This window comes from Trachurus trachurus (genome assembly GCF_905171665.1).
Source record: "Trachurus trachurus genome assembly, chromosome: 6".
In the NCBI taxonomy this organism is placed as follows: domain Eukaryota; kingdom Metazoa; phylum Chordata; class Actinopteri; order Carangiformes; family Carangidae; genus Trachurus; species Trachurus trachurus.
In genome coordinates, this window is record NC_139897.1 from 7,771,587 (window position 1) to 7,788,481 (window position 16,895).

General features: G+C 42.0%; 2 protein-coding genes across 5 annotated transcripts in view; one reads left to right on the forward strand and one right to left on the reverse strand.

Moving 5' to 3' along the window:
* Positions 1 to 3,404: 3,404 nt before the first annotated feature.
* cdkn1cb (cyclin dependent kinase inhibitor 1Cb) lies at positions 3,405 to 5,780 on the reverse strand. Its single transcript, XM_083973174.1, has 3 exons — positions 5,022 to 5,780; positions 4,711 to 4,831; positions 3,405 to 4,223 (listed from the first exon to the last, which is right to left on the reverse strand). Exons 1-2 carry the CDS (start codon positions 5,590 to 5,592, stop codon positions 4,713 to 4,715), a joined length of 690 nt encoding a protein of 229 aa, XP_083829300.1. The 5' UTR covers positions 5,593 to 5,780; the 3' UTR covers positions 3,405 to 4,223; positions 4,711 to 4,712.
* A 7,815-nt stretch (positions 5,781 to 13,595) lies between these two features.
* ptdss2 (phosphatidylserine synthase 2) overlaps positions 13,596 to 16,895 on the forward strand; it is a 31,184-nt gene continuing 27,884 nt past the window's right edge. The window contains exons 1-2 of one of the 4 annotated variants that reach the window (XM_083974006.1): positions 13,596 to 13,800; positions 14,568 to 15,006. In XM_083974006.1, the coding sequence (XP_083830132.1) occupies positions 14,774 to 15,006 (233 nt within the window). In that variant the 5' untranslated portion in view covers positions 13,596 to 13,800; positions 14,568 to 14,773. The remainder of the gene's footprint in view (positions 13,801 to 14,567; positions 15,007 to 16,895) is intronic. The other 3 variants (XM_083974005.1, XM_083974008.1, XM_083974007.1) reach the window with 3 other exon arrangements.

Below are 16,895 nucleotides of genomic sequence, written 5' to 3' on the forward strand. Positions count from 1 at the left end.
TCCAACAGTCTAGCAGCCGCCACCCACCCCCCAAAACACCCTTTATACCCACACACACACACACACACTCACACTCATAGAGGCGTCAATGCCATTGACCGCACTAAAGATCGCAGGGCAGCAGGGCTTCAAGGGGAAACAAACAGGAATCATTTAAATATTTTGATCAAGAGTCTGAATTCATTAGGATTTTTTTCGACACTAATGGTGAACTAAATGTGCGGCTTGTGCGACAGGGAGGACAAAAGACGCGTTTAGGTGATGTTTGGTGCGTAAAGTGGTTCCACGTACAGGCCTGTCTCTGGTAGGTCAGAGGTTTTACTCCACAACGCAGCTGAAAATCCTGGTGATGCTGCGGGTTCATAGCAAAAAAAAAAAAAAAAAAGATCTTTATTACGTCGCATCAACACAAACAAGTGGACTGGAAATGTGCATTTGGAATCTGGATGTCTGAAAACCAAATATTGAAATTCTGTCGCTGCAGAAACAGTTCTGCGGATGAGATGCATATTGTTGGGGCTTTGTCAACAATTCTTTGACAGTTTGTGTCTGCAGCTCCTAAACATACACAGACCTGAATCCAGGCTTCCATTCGTCACGCTATAGGTTTTTTTAAAAAAAAAGAAGAAGAAGAAGAAGAAGTTTTTGGGGGGAGGGGGTACGGGGGGGTCAGGGAGCTTTAACTCGGTGACAAAGCCTCATTTGCAGGTCAATGCGATGGCACACTCGCCTCTCCTCTCCATCCAGCTCGCCTTTGTTCCCTGTCGCCTGCGCCGATGCCAGATGGTCATGGAAAATGCTAATTCCCCCCTTGGCTGATTTTCCTCCTTTCTATATTTAATTGCAGTCTTTGCAGACTCGCCCGTTAATTGTGTGTTTTGAGTGGTTTAAGTTTTTTTTTTTCTCTCTCTCTCTCTAAAATTATATTTTTAGTCGCAACATTTGCATGAAGCCCACGAGCCACAGAGTGTCAGAGTGTCTGCTGCTGCGTCACTCTCTCCACTTCAGAGCCATGAAGGAGCAGAGCCGTGGATGAACTCGTGGCGCGTTTTACTGAAGATTGACAAGATTTTACTTGCGGTTAATACGATTAAAGAGAGAATGAAGAGGACACACTCTCCCTTTAACGTAAACGATGGATTTATTATGATTCTATTTTGTTTGTTAGATTTTTCCACAAAGAATAACGCTTAAACACTTAATAGATTCGTATTTTCAACTTTAGATCCGAATTTATTCGTTCGCCCTTGAGCGATCTGGTGTTTCAAAATAAAAGAGAAAAAATAAAAGCACTTCGCATCCCTTATTCTTGGAGAATTTGATTTTAATATAAATTTGAGCTGGTGATGGCCTGTATTTTAAAGAAAACATATTTTTCACCATGAGTTATTTTTGTTTTTTTCTTCTTAAAGGTCAACTACTTTTTTATTATGGCTCTGAAAACAGAATAATTCAGTTTAAGTGGTAGCTGATGTATATACTTTATACATACACATCAATCTTAAAGCTTTAACTCACTGCTTAAAGCAAATGAATATAATTTTACTGATTACTATTGAGACAAATGAACCTGTGGATGTGAGTTAGTTTAAAGGTCAGATGGGAGACTGAAGGGCCCATGAGGCGGATTCTCTGTCAGCAGCTGCTTGTTTAATTCTATTCTATTGTAATGGGTTTGTTAATGAGGCCTGTATGTTAGCTGTCATCTCTTTCCTTTATGCCCATCATACATACAACAGGGCTGAATGAAGTTATAATTGTCATTACATTATGTTCTGTGGTGCCTGTTTTAACTGCAAAAGTCCATCTATGAGTCACGAAATATCAAGGCCTCGGCAGAGAGGCTGCCTTATGTGGGATGAACTTCATTCATTATGCATGGACCCTGTGATTAAATTGATTTACTGTGTAAAACAGAACCAGCCTATCATTTGATTTGATTTTATGTTAAAGGAGAAAGCCTATTGTTTGAATTTTGAGCCTTAACCTCTGACCTTTCCGACAATGGCTTACACTGAATACCTTTTTGAGAAAACGAATGTGATTTTAAGTTGTATTTATCAGGACAAATTCTATATAGTTACACAGCTCTAGAGACAAATAAAGGAAGATGACCCCTTTAACTCTGGAGGGGGACTTGAGCCCCGAATGTGTCCAGTCTCCAACATAGAGGGGACTTCATTAAAGTAACACATGAACAGCTGTTGTCTTTAACATGTAAACTATTGAGAATTTAAAACTACACTGAATGGCCTCCCCAGCTCCCCGTGGGCATATGGGCGTTAATTAGCTGGATATAGCCATAGATTAATTATAATATTTTTTTTCGCCCATTCGTATCAATAGAGCAGCCAGACAAAGTGTCTTTTGTTCTCTGATGCAGGACATTCTGTGGCTGACTGAATGGGTCTTGGCTATGTCTACATGGATTTGCCATATGGCAACAAAAAGGAAAGAATGGAGCCGGAGAGCGCTTTGTGTTGGAAATCAGAACAAGCCCGTCAGAGCTTATGGCTGTATGGAGCTGACAAAGTCACTCTGGCCATCAAAAGTCTCCATTTTCACCCAAACATTCGTGTCAGATAGTCAAAGCTATTCAAAGAAACCCAGGAGGAGAAACTTATGGAAAATTATGAAATGTACGGCTTTGTCTCCTTGCGCCCTGACAGTGAGTCCAGGCCCAGTGCGCATTCACACACACAGACACAAACACACACACACACACTGCTGCTGCTGCTGCTGCATTTGGCTTCTTTCAATTAAGGGTAAACTTGCAAGTATGACCTGTTGAATGGTTTGTTTCAATAGACGAGGACAATTACAAAGACTAGTAGTTTTCTTTTTCCAGCTCTGGCAGGTGGCCTCCACGCCCGGTGTATCCACGGCGGGGTAAACAGTGTGTGTGAGTGGGTCTTTTAGAGGAGCTTGTTGAGTGCGGGTGGATGTGGGGGTGTCTTCGTGGCGGACAAAGCCGGGATCCAAAGGCAGCTGCTGCTTCTTTAGAGGGGCGAAAGGGCCTTTAAATCCCAGCCTATATCCCGCAGCTGCCACGCTGCCCAAGGTTGCATGTCTGAATGCGTTTTTCCCCCCGCAAGGTAAGATACAAGCCCCACAGGAGCACACACACACACACACACACACAGCTGAGTGGAAAATGATGCAAAGCTACCTGCGTCATAGGCGTCTGTGATAACTCAGATTGTTGTTCCTTCTTTGTCTCCATATATAACCCATCTTTAAATGCCCCGTGTATTGTCAGACATTAATTAAATATATAGGTGATAACCAATCCTTTGTTCTTATGTTCATCTCAATCAGAGATCAGGAGGAAAACATACAGAATAAAATCTCCTTTTCTTGAATTAACCTATAAAATACCTCGGACAGAAACACATCAACAACTCTGCTTTAAAGTTGAAGTGAAAAATAGTTTATTCTCATCTTTTGCAAGACATAATTAGGGCACTTGTATGAAAACACAAAAATAGAAACGGCTCAGAAACACAAAGAAAACCTTTTTTTCAAGTGTGGACAACTATGGGGAAGCTACATGATTGCAAAACATCACAATTAAAAAATAGATGTAAATAATAAAATAAAATAAAATAAAAACATGCCCTTTGGCTAAATCAACAAGGCATTTGAACAAATTTAACAGAAACATAAATAAATTATAAGTTAGAATAGACTTAAAAATATACATTTACAGAAAAAACCAGAACAGAAATAAACATTTATAGGCTATTGTCTCTATAAAGCTGTACACTTTTGGCCAGTGTAGACAATTTCTTTTTTTCTTTTTTCTTTTTTTAAAAGTAATTTAGGATTGCACAGATGTTAAAACATTTAACACTGTCGAGTGGCTGTATATGCAAAAGCAATAATGAATGCTACATTTGTACTGGATAGAAGTCATCCGGCGAATTTCTCTCTCTCTCTCTCTCTTTCTCTCCTCCGCCTCATCCAAACCGTTCAGTCCTGAGAGTCTGCTCCCGTGTTCAGGCTCCGCTCCGCCCGGGACCAGCCGACCGACCAGACCAGACCAGACCGGACCAGAGAGCCGGCCAGCCGGGCTCCGTCCTCCCACTTGCACCGCCTCCCCTCATCCATCTCCGCAGCGTTTTAAGTGGCGGACGTGGGACAAACATCATCTTCCCGTTGATCCTCGTCAAAAAATGCGCAGGAAAATAGTGCAAACAAAAATAAAAAACACAAAGAAAGACCTGGAAAGAGGGACAAAAATAAAAGTGGATTAGTTTTTTTGTTCCTCTTGAGGAGTCTCGTTCTGAAGAAAAAGACGCGAGTCAGCTTTCTGAGGAAACAGGAAATGTAGCCTCGGCAGCAGGCGTCACCCTTTACCCGAGACTTTTTCCCGCCATATCGTGACGCACATCCCCTCCCCCAACCACTAGTGTTACTACAGCTACTACTATCACTACTACTGCGATTTCACCACCACAGGCTCTCCCCACCCCCTCTCCCTGATAAGCCTTTCTGCGCTTTTTGGCTCATGTCGCCCTAATCCTTTACAATTAACCCAGGAAAACCAAAACACCACAACTAGTTATAAGGCAGCGCACAGTCTAAACACATTAAACTATAAAATATTTAGTATTAGGCTATGTCAATTTAGCAACATTATCACATTAAATTACATTAGTGGATTTTTTAAAGGGGGTTTATTAGATAGGAGAAAAAAACTCTTCATACCTTCAACGGATCCTCTTTCGTGGAGTCTGTTCCACGGGGATCGGAGACTTGGAGAGGTGGCACGACGAGCTCATATCAGTGGGTTTTCTATCAGCAGCCCTTTTTCGTTTCACGAAGAAGTCTGTGGACAAGAAGAGAAACCGTTAGTTCACCCGAATCCACACAGACGGTAAATTACGCACAGCAGCCAGAGGGACGGACATGGAGGAGTGATGTATACGCACGGAGCGCAGCGCGGCTCTGACACATACACATTTAAAAAAATAAAAAAAACACACACACACACACTGTATTTTTTTTTTTATATTTACCTGTGATTTGTGTGTTGTTTTCGGGAGCGGCCGTCCTCTTGCGTCTGACACACGGGGTCGGTCTGTGTGCGTGCTTCCCTGAGTTGAGCTTGTCCGTGCGGTTCTCCTGGTTGACCTCCACCTGGCCGGTAGCGCTGCTGCTGCTGCTGCTGCTGCTGCTGCTGCTCTCTGGCACGGCCAAACGCTCCAGTACATCCATAAGAGGCGTCTCCGGGAGGGAAGAGTCCGTAGTAGTAGTAGTAGTGGGCTTCTGCTGCTTGACGGGCGTCTCGGGCACCCGGGTCCTGCCGTTTTGTACAGAGTCCTGATAAAACACCGGGGTCTTATCCACGGGCACCTCTTCCCACTTGTAATCCCCATCCAGCGGGGTGTTGGCCTCGAAATTAAAGTTCCATCTCTGCTGGTCGCGCTCGGATATCTCCCGCATCTTGGTTTTCATATCCCGGCTCAGTTCTTCGTGATCCACGGGTCCGAAGAGGTTGCGACAGACACTAGTGCGTCTGTGGAGAGGGAAGGTCCTCCTGGCCACCAGCCTCTCCAGCGCGCTGCTCGATAACTGGACGTTGGACATCTCCAAAAAATAAAGGAATCTTTCCAAAGAAGCTCCAGAAGAACAGAGGAAAGATGCCCGATGTGGCTGGCTGATCGATGAGGGTAAAATCAGGTGTTGTTGTTGTTGTTGTTGTTGTTGTGCCTCAAGACTGATAGTGTGTGTCCCTTCTCTCTGTCTCCCCGCTCCTGTGTCTCCCCTCGGCACGCTGTTCGGTTTAAAGGTACCTACGTCGTGAGATGCGGAGTTTATAACCTCCCGACACATCCTCGCTCTCAGCAGCCACCTCGCACGACTCTCTCATTGGTTGCCCTAAGTCCAACCCCTCTCAACAAACACACGCAACACTGACTTACAACCCCCACCGCACCCCACACCCCACTCCCCCCTCCTCACCCATGATTTCCCGTCGACCATCGGTGCCAATTTGGCTGTCCTTCCCCGAGCAGAGCGCTGGGTTTTGGGATTTTTTTTCTCGCTCTCTCTCTCGTAGCGTATGAGCCTGGAACAACACTGGACTTTCCCGGTGTCAGTGCGAAACTGATGGGAGCTGCACTTTCAGGTCGCATTTGGAGGACTATGTATCCATTATCGGACACGGGTTTGATCCATAGACTGATCTCCACCCTCCTCACTGTGTTGCGCATCCAAGATTGGATTTATAATGATTTGATTTCATGAAGTTACGTTTTAAAGCACCAAATAGCTGCACTGTCACTCTGATGTGATTGTTGTTTATTGTCACGTTAGAAATAAAGGAAGTAGAACATGTACCAGGCTATGATTAAAAAAAAAAAAGAAAAGAAAAGAAAAAAACACTGCCCGATGTTTGACCCCATTGGCGTTCACACACACGCACACGCACATACACACACACACACACACACACACTCCATAACCCCTGCCTTTCTCCCTCACCACAATAACAACACCTCGGGTCGTGCGTAGTATCTTCACGTCTGCAGAGATCGAGAGCTGCTTTTTAGTTTTACGCACAGGAGCAGAGAGCAAAGTAAACAACACAGGGAACGGTGGGGGTGGGGGGAGGGGGGGGGCAGTATTCATTTACCCAACTGAGCAGCTTTAACCCTCTCTAAACAAAACAAGGCGCCCCGTGAAGAATACACCTTTCATATGATTCAAAAAAGATTACTGATCTAGTTAAGAAGTGGATTAGTAGGACCCTACAAACCAAGTAAAGCCACTGACTGTACCAACAGAGACAGAGACGGAGAGTTTGGATGAAAAAAATAAATAGGCTACAAATAAATAAATTAAGAAAAAAAAGCCCCATCGCACTATATAAACAATGGTGTTCAGATACGGTGTGACAGAGTGAACTGAAGCTTCACTATCAGGGTATCATCAGGTGTCTGTGCGCGCGCATTCACTCCACTGTAGATTAACACGCGATAACCGTTCTTACTATGAGGACGTAAACAACGTAAACGTCTTCAAACAGAACAGTAGTAAACACACGGCGCATGGTGCTGCGGAGCCTCCGAGCAGACAGACCAACGCCTCGCGGTGGACAACAGCGACCCCCTGTGGTTCAACACCGCTACTGCACCGAGAGCTGGTTCTGCCATGCCCATACTGCTGCGTAACAGTAGGCCTATCAACAGCATGCACTCCTGTCTACAATGGTTAAAACTTGAGGACAGAGTGAATGGTGCACTATTTTTTTCAATATGGAAAGTATTGCTGTCAAAACTCCACCATACCAATACGATCAGCTAAAAAACAATTATGATTCTTCTTACATATGCCACCAGACAAGCAACACAAGGCCATAGTTCATATCTCATCAATGAAAAGCATAGAACTCCTCACTGCCATGAAACTCACACAAATAAATATTTAAAGCAATTTAAAAAACATGGAATGGCATACATGTAAGACATCTTATGTGCACACACACATAAATACATAGCCTACATATCAGACAGGTTTTATGTAGGTTTTGTTGTTCTTGTTGTCACATTGATTTGTTTTGCCTTTTATTTCATAACCACTGTACACTAGAGTGTCTTATGCATGTGTTTTGATTTAGGGTGATGATTATATGTATTGTAAAGATTTGATGTACGTTTTTGTTGACTTGTCTTGTCTTATCCATGTCATGTAAATGTATGTTTTAAATGCACTGTTTTAAAATGTGGACCCCAGTAAGACTAGCAGTGCTTTAGAGCACACAAATAAAGAAATAACGTCATCACCACCACCAGGTTCTGTCACACGTTTGCTCATATTGCATATTAATTGCTATTACTGATATGAGAGAATATTAATGCTGATGACAGCAAACCACACAAATATTTCAATTCCAGCTGGTTGTGTCGAATACTTCTCTCTCTGTTTTTTCCGTTGTTGTTTTTTTGCTTTCTGTGTTTCTTTGATGTAGCCTATTTAAAAAAAACAGCCTTTCCTGTAAGTAAGCAGATGCTCTGGAACATCACTGAACCTATGACTTTGTATTCAAACTGTCTTTCTCAGAGTGAGAAACTCAGATTTCCATGATGTGACACCGTGATGTCAGGTGAGGATCAGTGAGGAGGCTGAGGTCACAGTGTCACATGAGCTACAGTGTGAGTGTAACATGGGGGGGTTGGATGACATCACATCAGGATCAGGAGGGGACCTCATTGTGAATAGCTGACTGTACACATGATTCAGCTTCTCCAAAGGTCAGGTGCTTCTGACAGTGATGTTCCTACAACAGACAACACCTCAGGCTGGACATGTGACAGACTATACCATTAAACAGCGAGTGGTTCACTTGGATATACTCTCAAGATTCAAGATTTAAGATGTCTTTATTGTCATCATGCCTATAACAAAATTTCCTTTGGTTCCTCTCAGTATATAAAATGGCACCAAAAGACAACCACTATAATAAAAGAAAAGCACACATATAAAAAATATAAAATTAACTGTAATCTCAAATACCAATAAAAATACATTTTATTAGGCTGTTGGTATAATACTGTACCATAAGTGATGGTAACATTATTTGCTAAGGGGGAGCATCAGTCTCATCATCTGATGTAATTTTTAAAAATGTCTTAGATATTTAAAACAGCTTTTCTGGATTGTTGCTGTTAATTAAAACAAAATGATGAGATTAAATTGTAAGTAGGTTAAGTTGAGTCATGATTAATGCCACACATACATAATGATTAGCTTTGATTAGAAACATAAAACAGAATTCTTCCCTGACTGAGCTCACAGCAGGTAGAAATCTTTGTGTGGTGTGTTGGCTCCTCCTTGTGGTGAAAGCTACTTACTGACACTTGGCCTTTTTTCCCCTGGCCTAATTACTGTAAAAGCAGTGTGAAAAAAGCTGTGTAAGACATTTTATAAATGTAAATTATTAAATAATAATTAAAACAATTTTAGATTATTAATATATCTTACCAATGCAATAAAGCATATAAACATTATCCTCCTGAATGGATCACAGATGATGATGATGACCTGTGAGCCTCAGTTCATCAGTGTGATCATAAGAGTGCTTTTGTATTGATCATTTACAGAAAACACATTGAGAAGTGGGAGGAGGATTGCTGCTCCCCGGGCAACATTTCTCTATCAACAGATCTTATCAGCTGACGTTTGTGAGGCCATGAAAATGCAGCAAGAGTCTGAATTCATTACTTTCAAAAGGCCAGATAATGGCACAGATTTCATCAGAGCAACAGTTAGGGTCGGTCACGTACTGTGATGTTCTCCGACCTGTTTGTCTGACACAGGCATGCAGTATGGCCGTTTTATCCTTCATTGCACACACATATGTATATCTCAACTGACGTAACCTGCTCTTTGACAAAAAATGTGGGGGGAAAAAATCCAGGCTCTCCAGATTCTTGGTGTCCACTGAAGAAGCAAAGACCATAAACTGGTTTGCACAGTTTGGATGAGTGCAGAAGTCCTCTGAATGAATCTCCAACTGATCCAGTAAATCGCTGCAAGACACTGGACAAAGAAAAAGTTTGTATTTACACATTTCTGAGAGACAGAATGCCAAGGAATAAGGATTCACTTCAACAAAACTTTCATCAAAAACAGTAACTGCATACTTCTGCCCTACAAAGGCAAAGTGCAGTATCTGTAAAAATGCCAAACTGAGAAAAACAGCTTTTTGTGTTTTTCATTGTCAGGTTTAAGCATCAAATTCCATTCATCAAAGTCTATAATTGATTAGATAAAGGTGGACTGAATTAAATGTAGTTTGTAGTTTGTCTTTCTGAACAATTTTGACCGTTTTATGGAAGATACTACACTTTTGCCTTGGTTTTGGTGCAGATACTGCACTTTGGCTTGGTATTACCTACAGATACGGCACTTTGCCTTAGTTTTACTCCAAAGGAATTATAGAGTAAATTCTAGTATGTAGGGAGTACAGTTACTCTTTGCAGACTGCACTTTGCCTTGGTTTCACAGTGCTTTTTTGATGGACAGCAAAATAAAAAAGGCCAATAACTCTGGAAATTTTAGCAGTACCAATATCAAATTCTACCAGATTGAAGAGAATATGCCACACTTTTGATTGGTCAAAACATTTTTTTTAAAATGCAGATACTGCACTTTGCCTTTGTAGGGCAGATTTGGTCTCACTGGATTTGTTGCAGTGTTTTCCAGATTACATTAAACCAGTCGATTCATGAGTTGTATGTAAGTGTCAATAAAGATTTAGCAAAAAACTATTGAGACCATATTTGTGAGGAATAACTTTTATTGTCTGCAAGTTGTGGATGTTCTTTGTCATGCTGTGGTTCCTTCATTTTTACAAGTCAAAAACGGGGCCATTTCCAGAATGTGGCCCCTCAGCCCCACCTAGACCACTCACCTGGACAAACTGACCCTTTTGATGTTACAGAGGGGCTGCAGGCCACACCGCAGGACTCTTTAGAAGGAGGATGAATGGCCACTCAATCCCTCCATCCCACGTGGCTCCTATAAAACGGTTCCTCTGCCTGCTGCCTTTCAGCTCCATGATGGCCATCGTTTGACACGCCCGATGGTAATGAGTTCCTGGATGAGTTAGGGACCATTTCCTATCGGTGATTTTTATTGTTTCTTCTAATCAGGCATGTAAAATCGTTGTCTGCAGACGGGAAGACTGCAGACGAGAGTTAAAACAGTTAAAAAAAACAAAAAAAATCTCCTATTCTCTGATTACAATAAATATAATAATAATGATATCCTATTTCAACTATTTGCACTCCACAAAATTATGTTTGTTAGTACATAGCAATGAAGCCACAGTGACATGATTCTTTCATTATGTCTAAATGATGATGGTGAAATTTCAGCAGTACATTGGTAAATCAGGTAACTATAGAAACAGGCTGTTTGACCTGAATTTTGTAACACTTTCACGCAAGTGTGTTGTGTTAAAGAAGGCTCAACCAAAGCAGTTCACCCATTGCATATATTGTTTAATGAGGCATGAAATGCTGTCAGCATTTGATGCAAACGTTAGTTGAGTTTAAAGCCCTGTGGTTACATTTTTCGTGACCTCTTTTATTTTCATTAAATTCTCCTCCTCTGAAGATTTTGTACAGGCTATACCTTATAAGTGTCTGCTGCCATATCCTGCTCAAGTCTGGGTTTATTGATAAGGATGTATCCCAGCTCCCATGTGGACATGTTTGCTTTTTATTTTTAAATCCTAAAACAACTGCACATGGATGGCAGCTGTCACCGCCACTGATTTTATTCAAAAAATATCTCATAAAAAAAGAAGCAGAGGATCGCTCCTCCAAAAGCTATTGGCACAATGTCCAACACCCAATAGGCTGATGTTTCAGTCAAAACATGCACTGGAATAAACCTGTGCCCATGCAGTGCTTTAAGAACATCTTGTGCAGAGTTAAAAATAGCTCTTGAAATGTGTTGGTAATGCTCCTGCAGTGGCAAACAACTACATTAAATAAGATGTGATGAAAAGGCAGTCATGCATTGTGCCGGGCCTTTCAAGATGACACTTCACAGCTGTGTGCTTTTGTCTTGCTGCCCCTTGAACCAGACTTGAACTCTGCCTCTCAATTATCCAAGCTGTATTTTATAGTCTGTCAAGGCCAGATTAGTAATGTTTTTGGAAGCTTCATAGTTTTTTTTTTTTACATGAGTTTGTAATTGTGGTTGTGAAAGAGCTATGTGCTTTGAATCAGAGATAGACAATGCACAAGAGAATAATCCACTGGTTAGAGGCGGTCTTCAAAGGAGCAGCATCACTCAAGGGCCTCTTTGTTTTTGAATGTAAATTGTTTTATATGCCATGCAGTCAAACATTATAAAGTGAGTTTAAACAAAAACTAAAAGCCTGGGGGCCGCTCCTGCCATTCATTTACCTTTACAATTACAAAACCTCTGTCCCCACAGTTTATGATCTACAGTGTGCTGCTGTTGTGTTTCTGAACCCTGAGTGTGCCTCATCCAGCGTGTGGGGAATGTTGCCTTTGGCTGTGGGTACGACAACACCAATCATTTTAAAACACACGCACACACAGACACACACAAACTACAAAAATATTGTGAAGGTTAAGTCATACAGTATATCGCATATGCATACTATGTGAATGAATGTAATAACATGATGAGTAAGTGAATGCAGCTACCTCCAGACTTTTAAATCATTTTAATGATCATTATTTATGGTATTTTGATTTAAAAAGAAAAGAAAAGAAAGAAAAAACATAGACAAATGGAATGGGGTGAAAAGTGCAAAATTTTCCTTCGGCTTCCAAGATGGAAATACTCAAGTCAAGAGGAGCTTTTTAAAAAAAAAAATTGTGGTACTTCTGACCTGGAGTCCCCAACTCTGGTTACACAAGAGTGAGATAATGGTGGTTTTGCCATGTGTCATCAGCTGAGGTTTTTTTTTTTTTTACCAGCTGGGACATGAAAGTCTCAAGGACGATCTCCTGAATGGATCTTTGTCAAACTAAACTCGATGATGTCATCCTAAGAGTTATAACTCATCAGTGACCGCTTTTTAAACTGTTAAATCTTGTGCACGTCTCAGTTGTTAAGGAACCAGATCTGTGCACAAATCAGGCTGTTATAATTATAACAGCCTGATTTCTGCTCTGATCTGATTCTGAACTCACTTTAAAGTCAGTTCAGAATCAGAATGACAATCAGATTTAGCTATTAGACTGCAGTTTGCATAGCTCCCTGGCTTGCACATAAAAGTCGTACAACAAGAACTGAACAATAAGTTAAAGAAGAATAAGAATAGTAGCTACAAAAAAAGGTAATTAAAACAAGATAAATAAAGTGGACATATTGTACTGTACAGTCACATGTAGTGCAAATAGACAACAAGGTATAGTGCTAAGAAAATAAATAATAAACAAATATTGGATTGATATGTATATTTGTATATCATTATTTACAGCAGGATTTGTATTATTACAGCAGGCAGGGTGTGTGTTCACACTCCTCTACATTCTTGGAATATCTACATTTGTTAAATGAATGCAACTATAAAGCCTACAGAAACCCCGTATTTATGTCTGATTTCTACTTATTTCTGTGTTATTGTGAAAGCTGTATAGGTTTTGCTTTGGTTTGCTATTTTCAGACGCGCAGCCTACGCGGAAGTGACGACATAATAATTACTCAAAAATGTTGTTACTGTTTTTGAACCCACGCTTTTGCCATATAAACCACCAAACATCGTTTTCTAGCAATATACACATATCCCTCCTATTGTTACAGTGGGACCTTTAAGCTTTTAACGGTAACTCATCCACGTTTATAAACAAAGCGCATAAACGGATGATCCTCAGCTAAACCCGCCACACAGGTCAGGCTGTGAAGGCGGCGAATGAGCGGAAAGCAGCAGAGGAAGGACTTCCGTCTCAACGTTTCTGGTTTCAAAATAAAAGTATGTCACTGTACAATGCGGAATGTGTATTTTAATTTGAAAGGACAGACCAGACACCTTGCTGTTGCTGCTGCCAGTTTGACCCCAAGCGACGCCATGCCCATGTGATGTGTGTGTCTGGAGCGTGTGGAGCGCCCCGTCCTCGGTCTGGAGCTGTTTGTCTCTCCCGCGGCCACAGCAGCTCTGGTTCCCAACCTGGGCGAGGGACTGACGGTCAGTTGCGACATTGTTTCTGCTCACGAAGGCGGGTTTCCAGCGTTTGACCTGATGTAGCGTCAGCAGCTCCTCCACTCACCCGGACTGCCGTCACTATAATCCCGTCAATTCAGCTGGTAAGTAACGTAACGCTAGCTTAATTTCAACACAGTAAAGAAACAAAAACAAGACATAGAATTGCGAAACACCGTCTGGACTAATGGGAGTTTCGTGTCAGTTAATTGTTAACAAGCTAGTTTGTTAACTTAGCCCTGCTGGCAGCACACAGTGGGGAAAAAACCTGCTACAAATAGCTAACCCGGTTAGCCAAGTGGTCTGACTGACATCAGGCTCCTCACTCAGCGCAGTGCAGATACAGTGATTTGTTTAGCACCTGATGTCCAGCAACCTTAGTTAGTCTATATCTGTACAGTAGAAAACTACAGCACTAAGTAAAGTGGTCGCCATTGTGGGCACATGACAGTCTTTCCCCGCTAATTGAGTAGAAGTTGGTATGAGTAGGCGGCGTCTTGACCACTTTATTTAATTTTTTGAATAGGCCAGATTGTTTTTTATTAATTTCATATGGTGAAATTAATAATATAAAACTCACACCAATAAGACTAGTAATACAAATAGTGAAATAAAGTAGAAAGAAAAAAAACAGGTAGCTAATAATAGGCTCATAGGCTACTAATAATAAGAGTAATATAGGCTACCGTAGGCTATATTAAAAAAAAAAAAGGTAAACGAAACACCCGGTCCACGGGACCACGCATTTAATCGGTATGTGTGTCCTATGTACCTGTGTGCAGTATAGTGTAATGTAGTGTAGTCGTGCTGAGCCGTGCCGGGAGGTATTCAGGACTCATCCTCCACAATAACCGCAGGACGTGCTTTTCAGGTTCTTCTCCCCGCCCTTGTCTTCGTAACGCTCATTTCCCCCTGACTACCCCAGGATGCTGCTGACAGTCACTTGGGTGGGGCTGACGCGGATGACAGCGCAGGGGAGCAGAGCTCAGGGATAAACCAAGCAGCACAGGATCGTTTTTTTTTTTTTTTTTTTATCAGTATAGCCTATCTTTAAGGGCGGCGGGTCCGTGTGAAGCCATGACCAAGCCCGAGTCGAAGAAAGGCGGCGTGGCAGCGATCAACGCTACCGGCAAGTGCGCCACAGCGTCATCCGCCGCCGAGCAAGTCAACAACGGCTCAGTTGAAGCGGGCGGTCCGGATCACAGCGCGCCGATCAAAGCCAAGGTGATGAAGCAGACCTCCAGGGAGAGCCTGCACCGGAGGAACACGGAGTGCGAGGTCTATGACGACGGGACCAACACCTTTTTCTGGTGAGTGTGCTCTCTCCCTCCCTCCTTCTCTCTGTCTCCTGTCTCTCTGTGCCAATGTCAACAGTGTGCATGTCAAATACTGAATGCTGCAGTGATGGGTTGAGCTGTCACCCAGCACTGTCCAACTCACAGTTCTGCAGAGAGACGCATGTGTTTGGTGACAGCAGCAGGGTGTGTTTCAAGGTGAAGTGAAAGACGGGCCCAGGTGACCTCCATTAATCACATCCAGGACTGTGACCTTGTTCCAGATCTCTAGATGTACGGTGATCTGTGTTGCAACTCTGATGTCAAGCTTAAATGTGCTTTGGTGAAATTGTTAAATGATAGCAAAAAGGTTCACAAGGTGTCTGCAGGTTCAGAGGTGCTCTGCTGATGTTTACAGTTACCGTCCTGCAGCTGCTGCTTACATTGCACATAAAGCTCAGAGCTTGCTGGTCAGTCGATATCACAACCTACAGCTTCAGCAGAGGGACATCCATGACGGATACTTTGTGTGCATGCGGTAAACTGGAAGGAGAGTGTGTGCTCTGCAGTCTGCATGCAATCACAAACACACAGGGTGAGAGAATGCAGGCCATGAGGGTTGTCAGGAAAAGTCACATTCTCTACCTCAGCTTTCTTTAATTTTACACCCACCACCACCACCACCACCACCACCACCACGGCTCTTCAACCTGTCGCTCCTGTGTGGCTCAGCTCTGCTTTAGTGGTTATAGCAAAGGGGCCGTTGGGGAAAAAAAAAATCTGCTAAGCCACCCAGTGTGTTTGTCAGCAGAGAGGAAACTAGTCCATCCAGTGAGTTAGAGCCTTAATGAGAACTTTTGATCACTGTGCTACAGTCATGGGATCTAGTTTTCCTGTACAGCTACATAAGAGGAGATAACATACATACAACAGCGTGGAAGGTTTCTGTCAGATTAGATACATTAGATTAGATAAATAAATACATATATAGTGATTTATGAAGTAAAATTTAACAAAAGGCCAAGCTACATCCAGGAACTTCTCTTTTGAGCAATTTTCACAAATTCTAAACATTTTAACCTCATGTAGGTAGAGTTACTGTGGATTTTTGTGTCAGATTGAATTAGTTGAAGTTAAAAATCTGGCAAAAATCAGTCCAGATAGATACCAACATGCAATCTGAAGAAATCGCAGTAAACGCTGAGATTTCTGAATCACTCCTGTGATTTATGTGATTGCTGGTATAGAATTCACTCTGTGCTTCATTGGCACGCCCATTGTTTCTCCTTGTCATGGAGACCTGGAAATGAAGAATGGCTTTGTCGCTGTCTGGTTAGTGTGAAAATATGTAGGCTAGACGTTGTAAAACCATGTGACTAAGAGCATAATGGCATATAGGTGTTGCATGAATACATACCGTGAAAACAAGAAAGAAACACAAATGTGTAGCACATTAGTCAGAATTCACTATTCATAATAGTCTAAAATGCACAAAAATCTCACAGTTAGTTGACTCATGATGTGAGACCACACAAAAGCAGTGAAAGATAAAAGTTTGCTTGTTTTGGAGTTAGTGCTCTGACACAATGGCCATGTGTGTGAGTCTCCTACCTACGTGTTATGAATTGTTACTAAGAACAGGTTGTTAAGGAGGTCACCATGTGTCTGGCTTATTAACAAAGAGTTGGAGTTTTTTTTTTTTTTTCTCATAGTGAAAAGAGGAATCGTGTGGAAGGACTTGACATAGAAGTCAGTGATGAGGCTGAATTTTGTGCTGACACGCTGTTTCAGGCTTTTCCTTTCATAGATTTTCTGCAACGACATTTCAGTTCTCTGAGACGTTTGGGATGGTTTTGTGCATTCAGCTTATGATGATGTCATGGAAAGTGTTTTATTTTTAAATGTTATTTTGGAGAACAACTCTA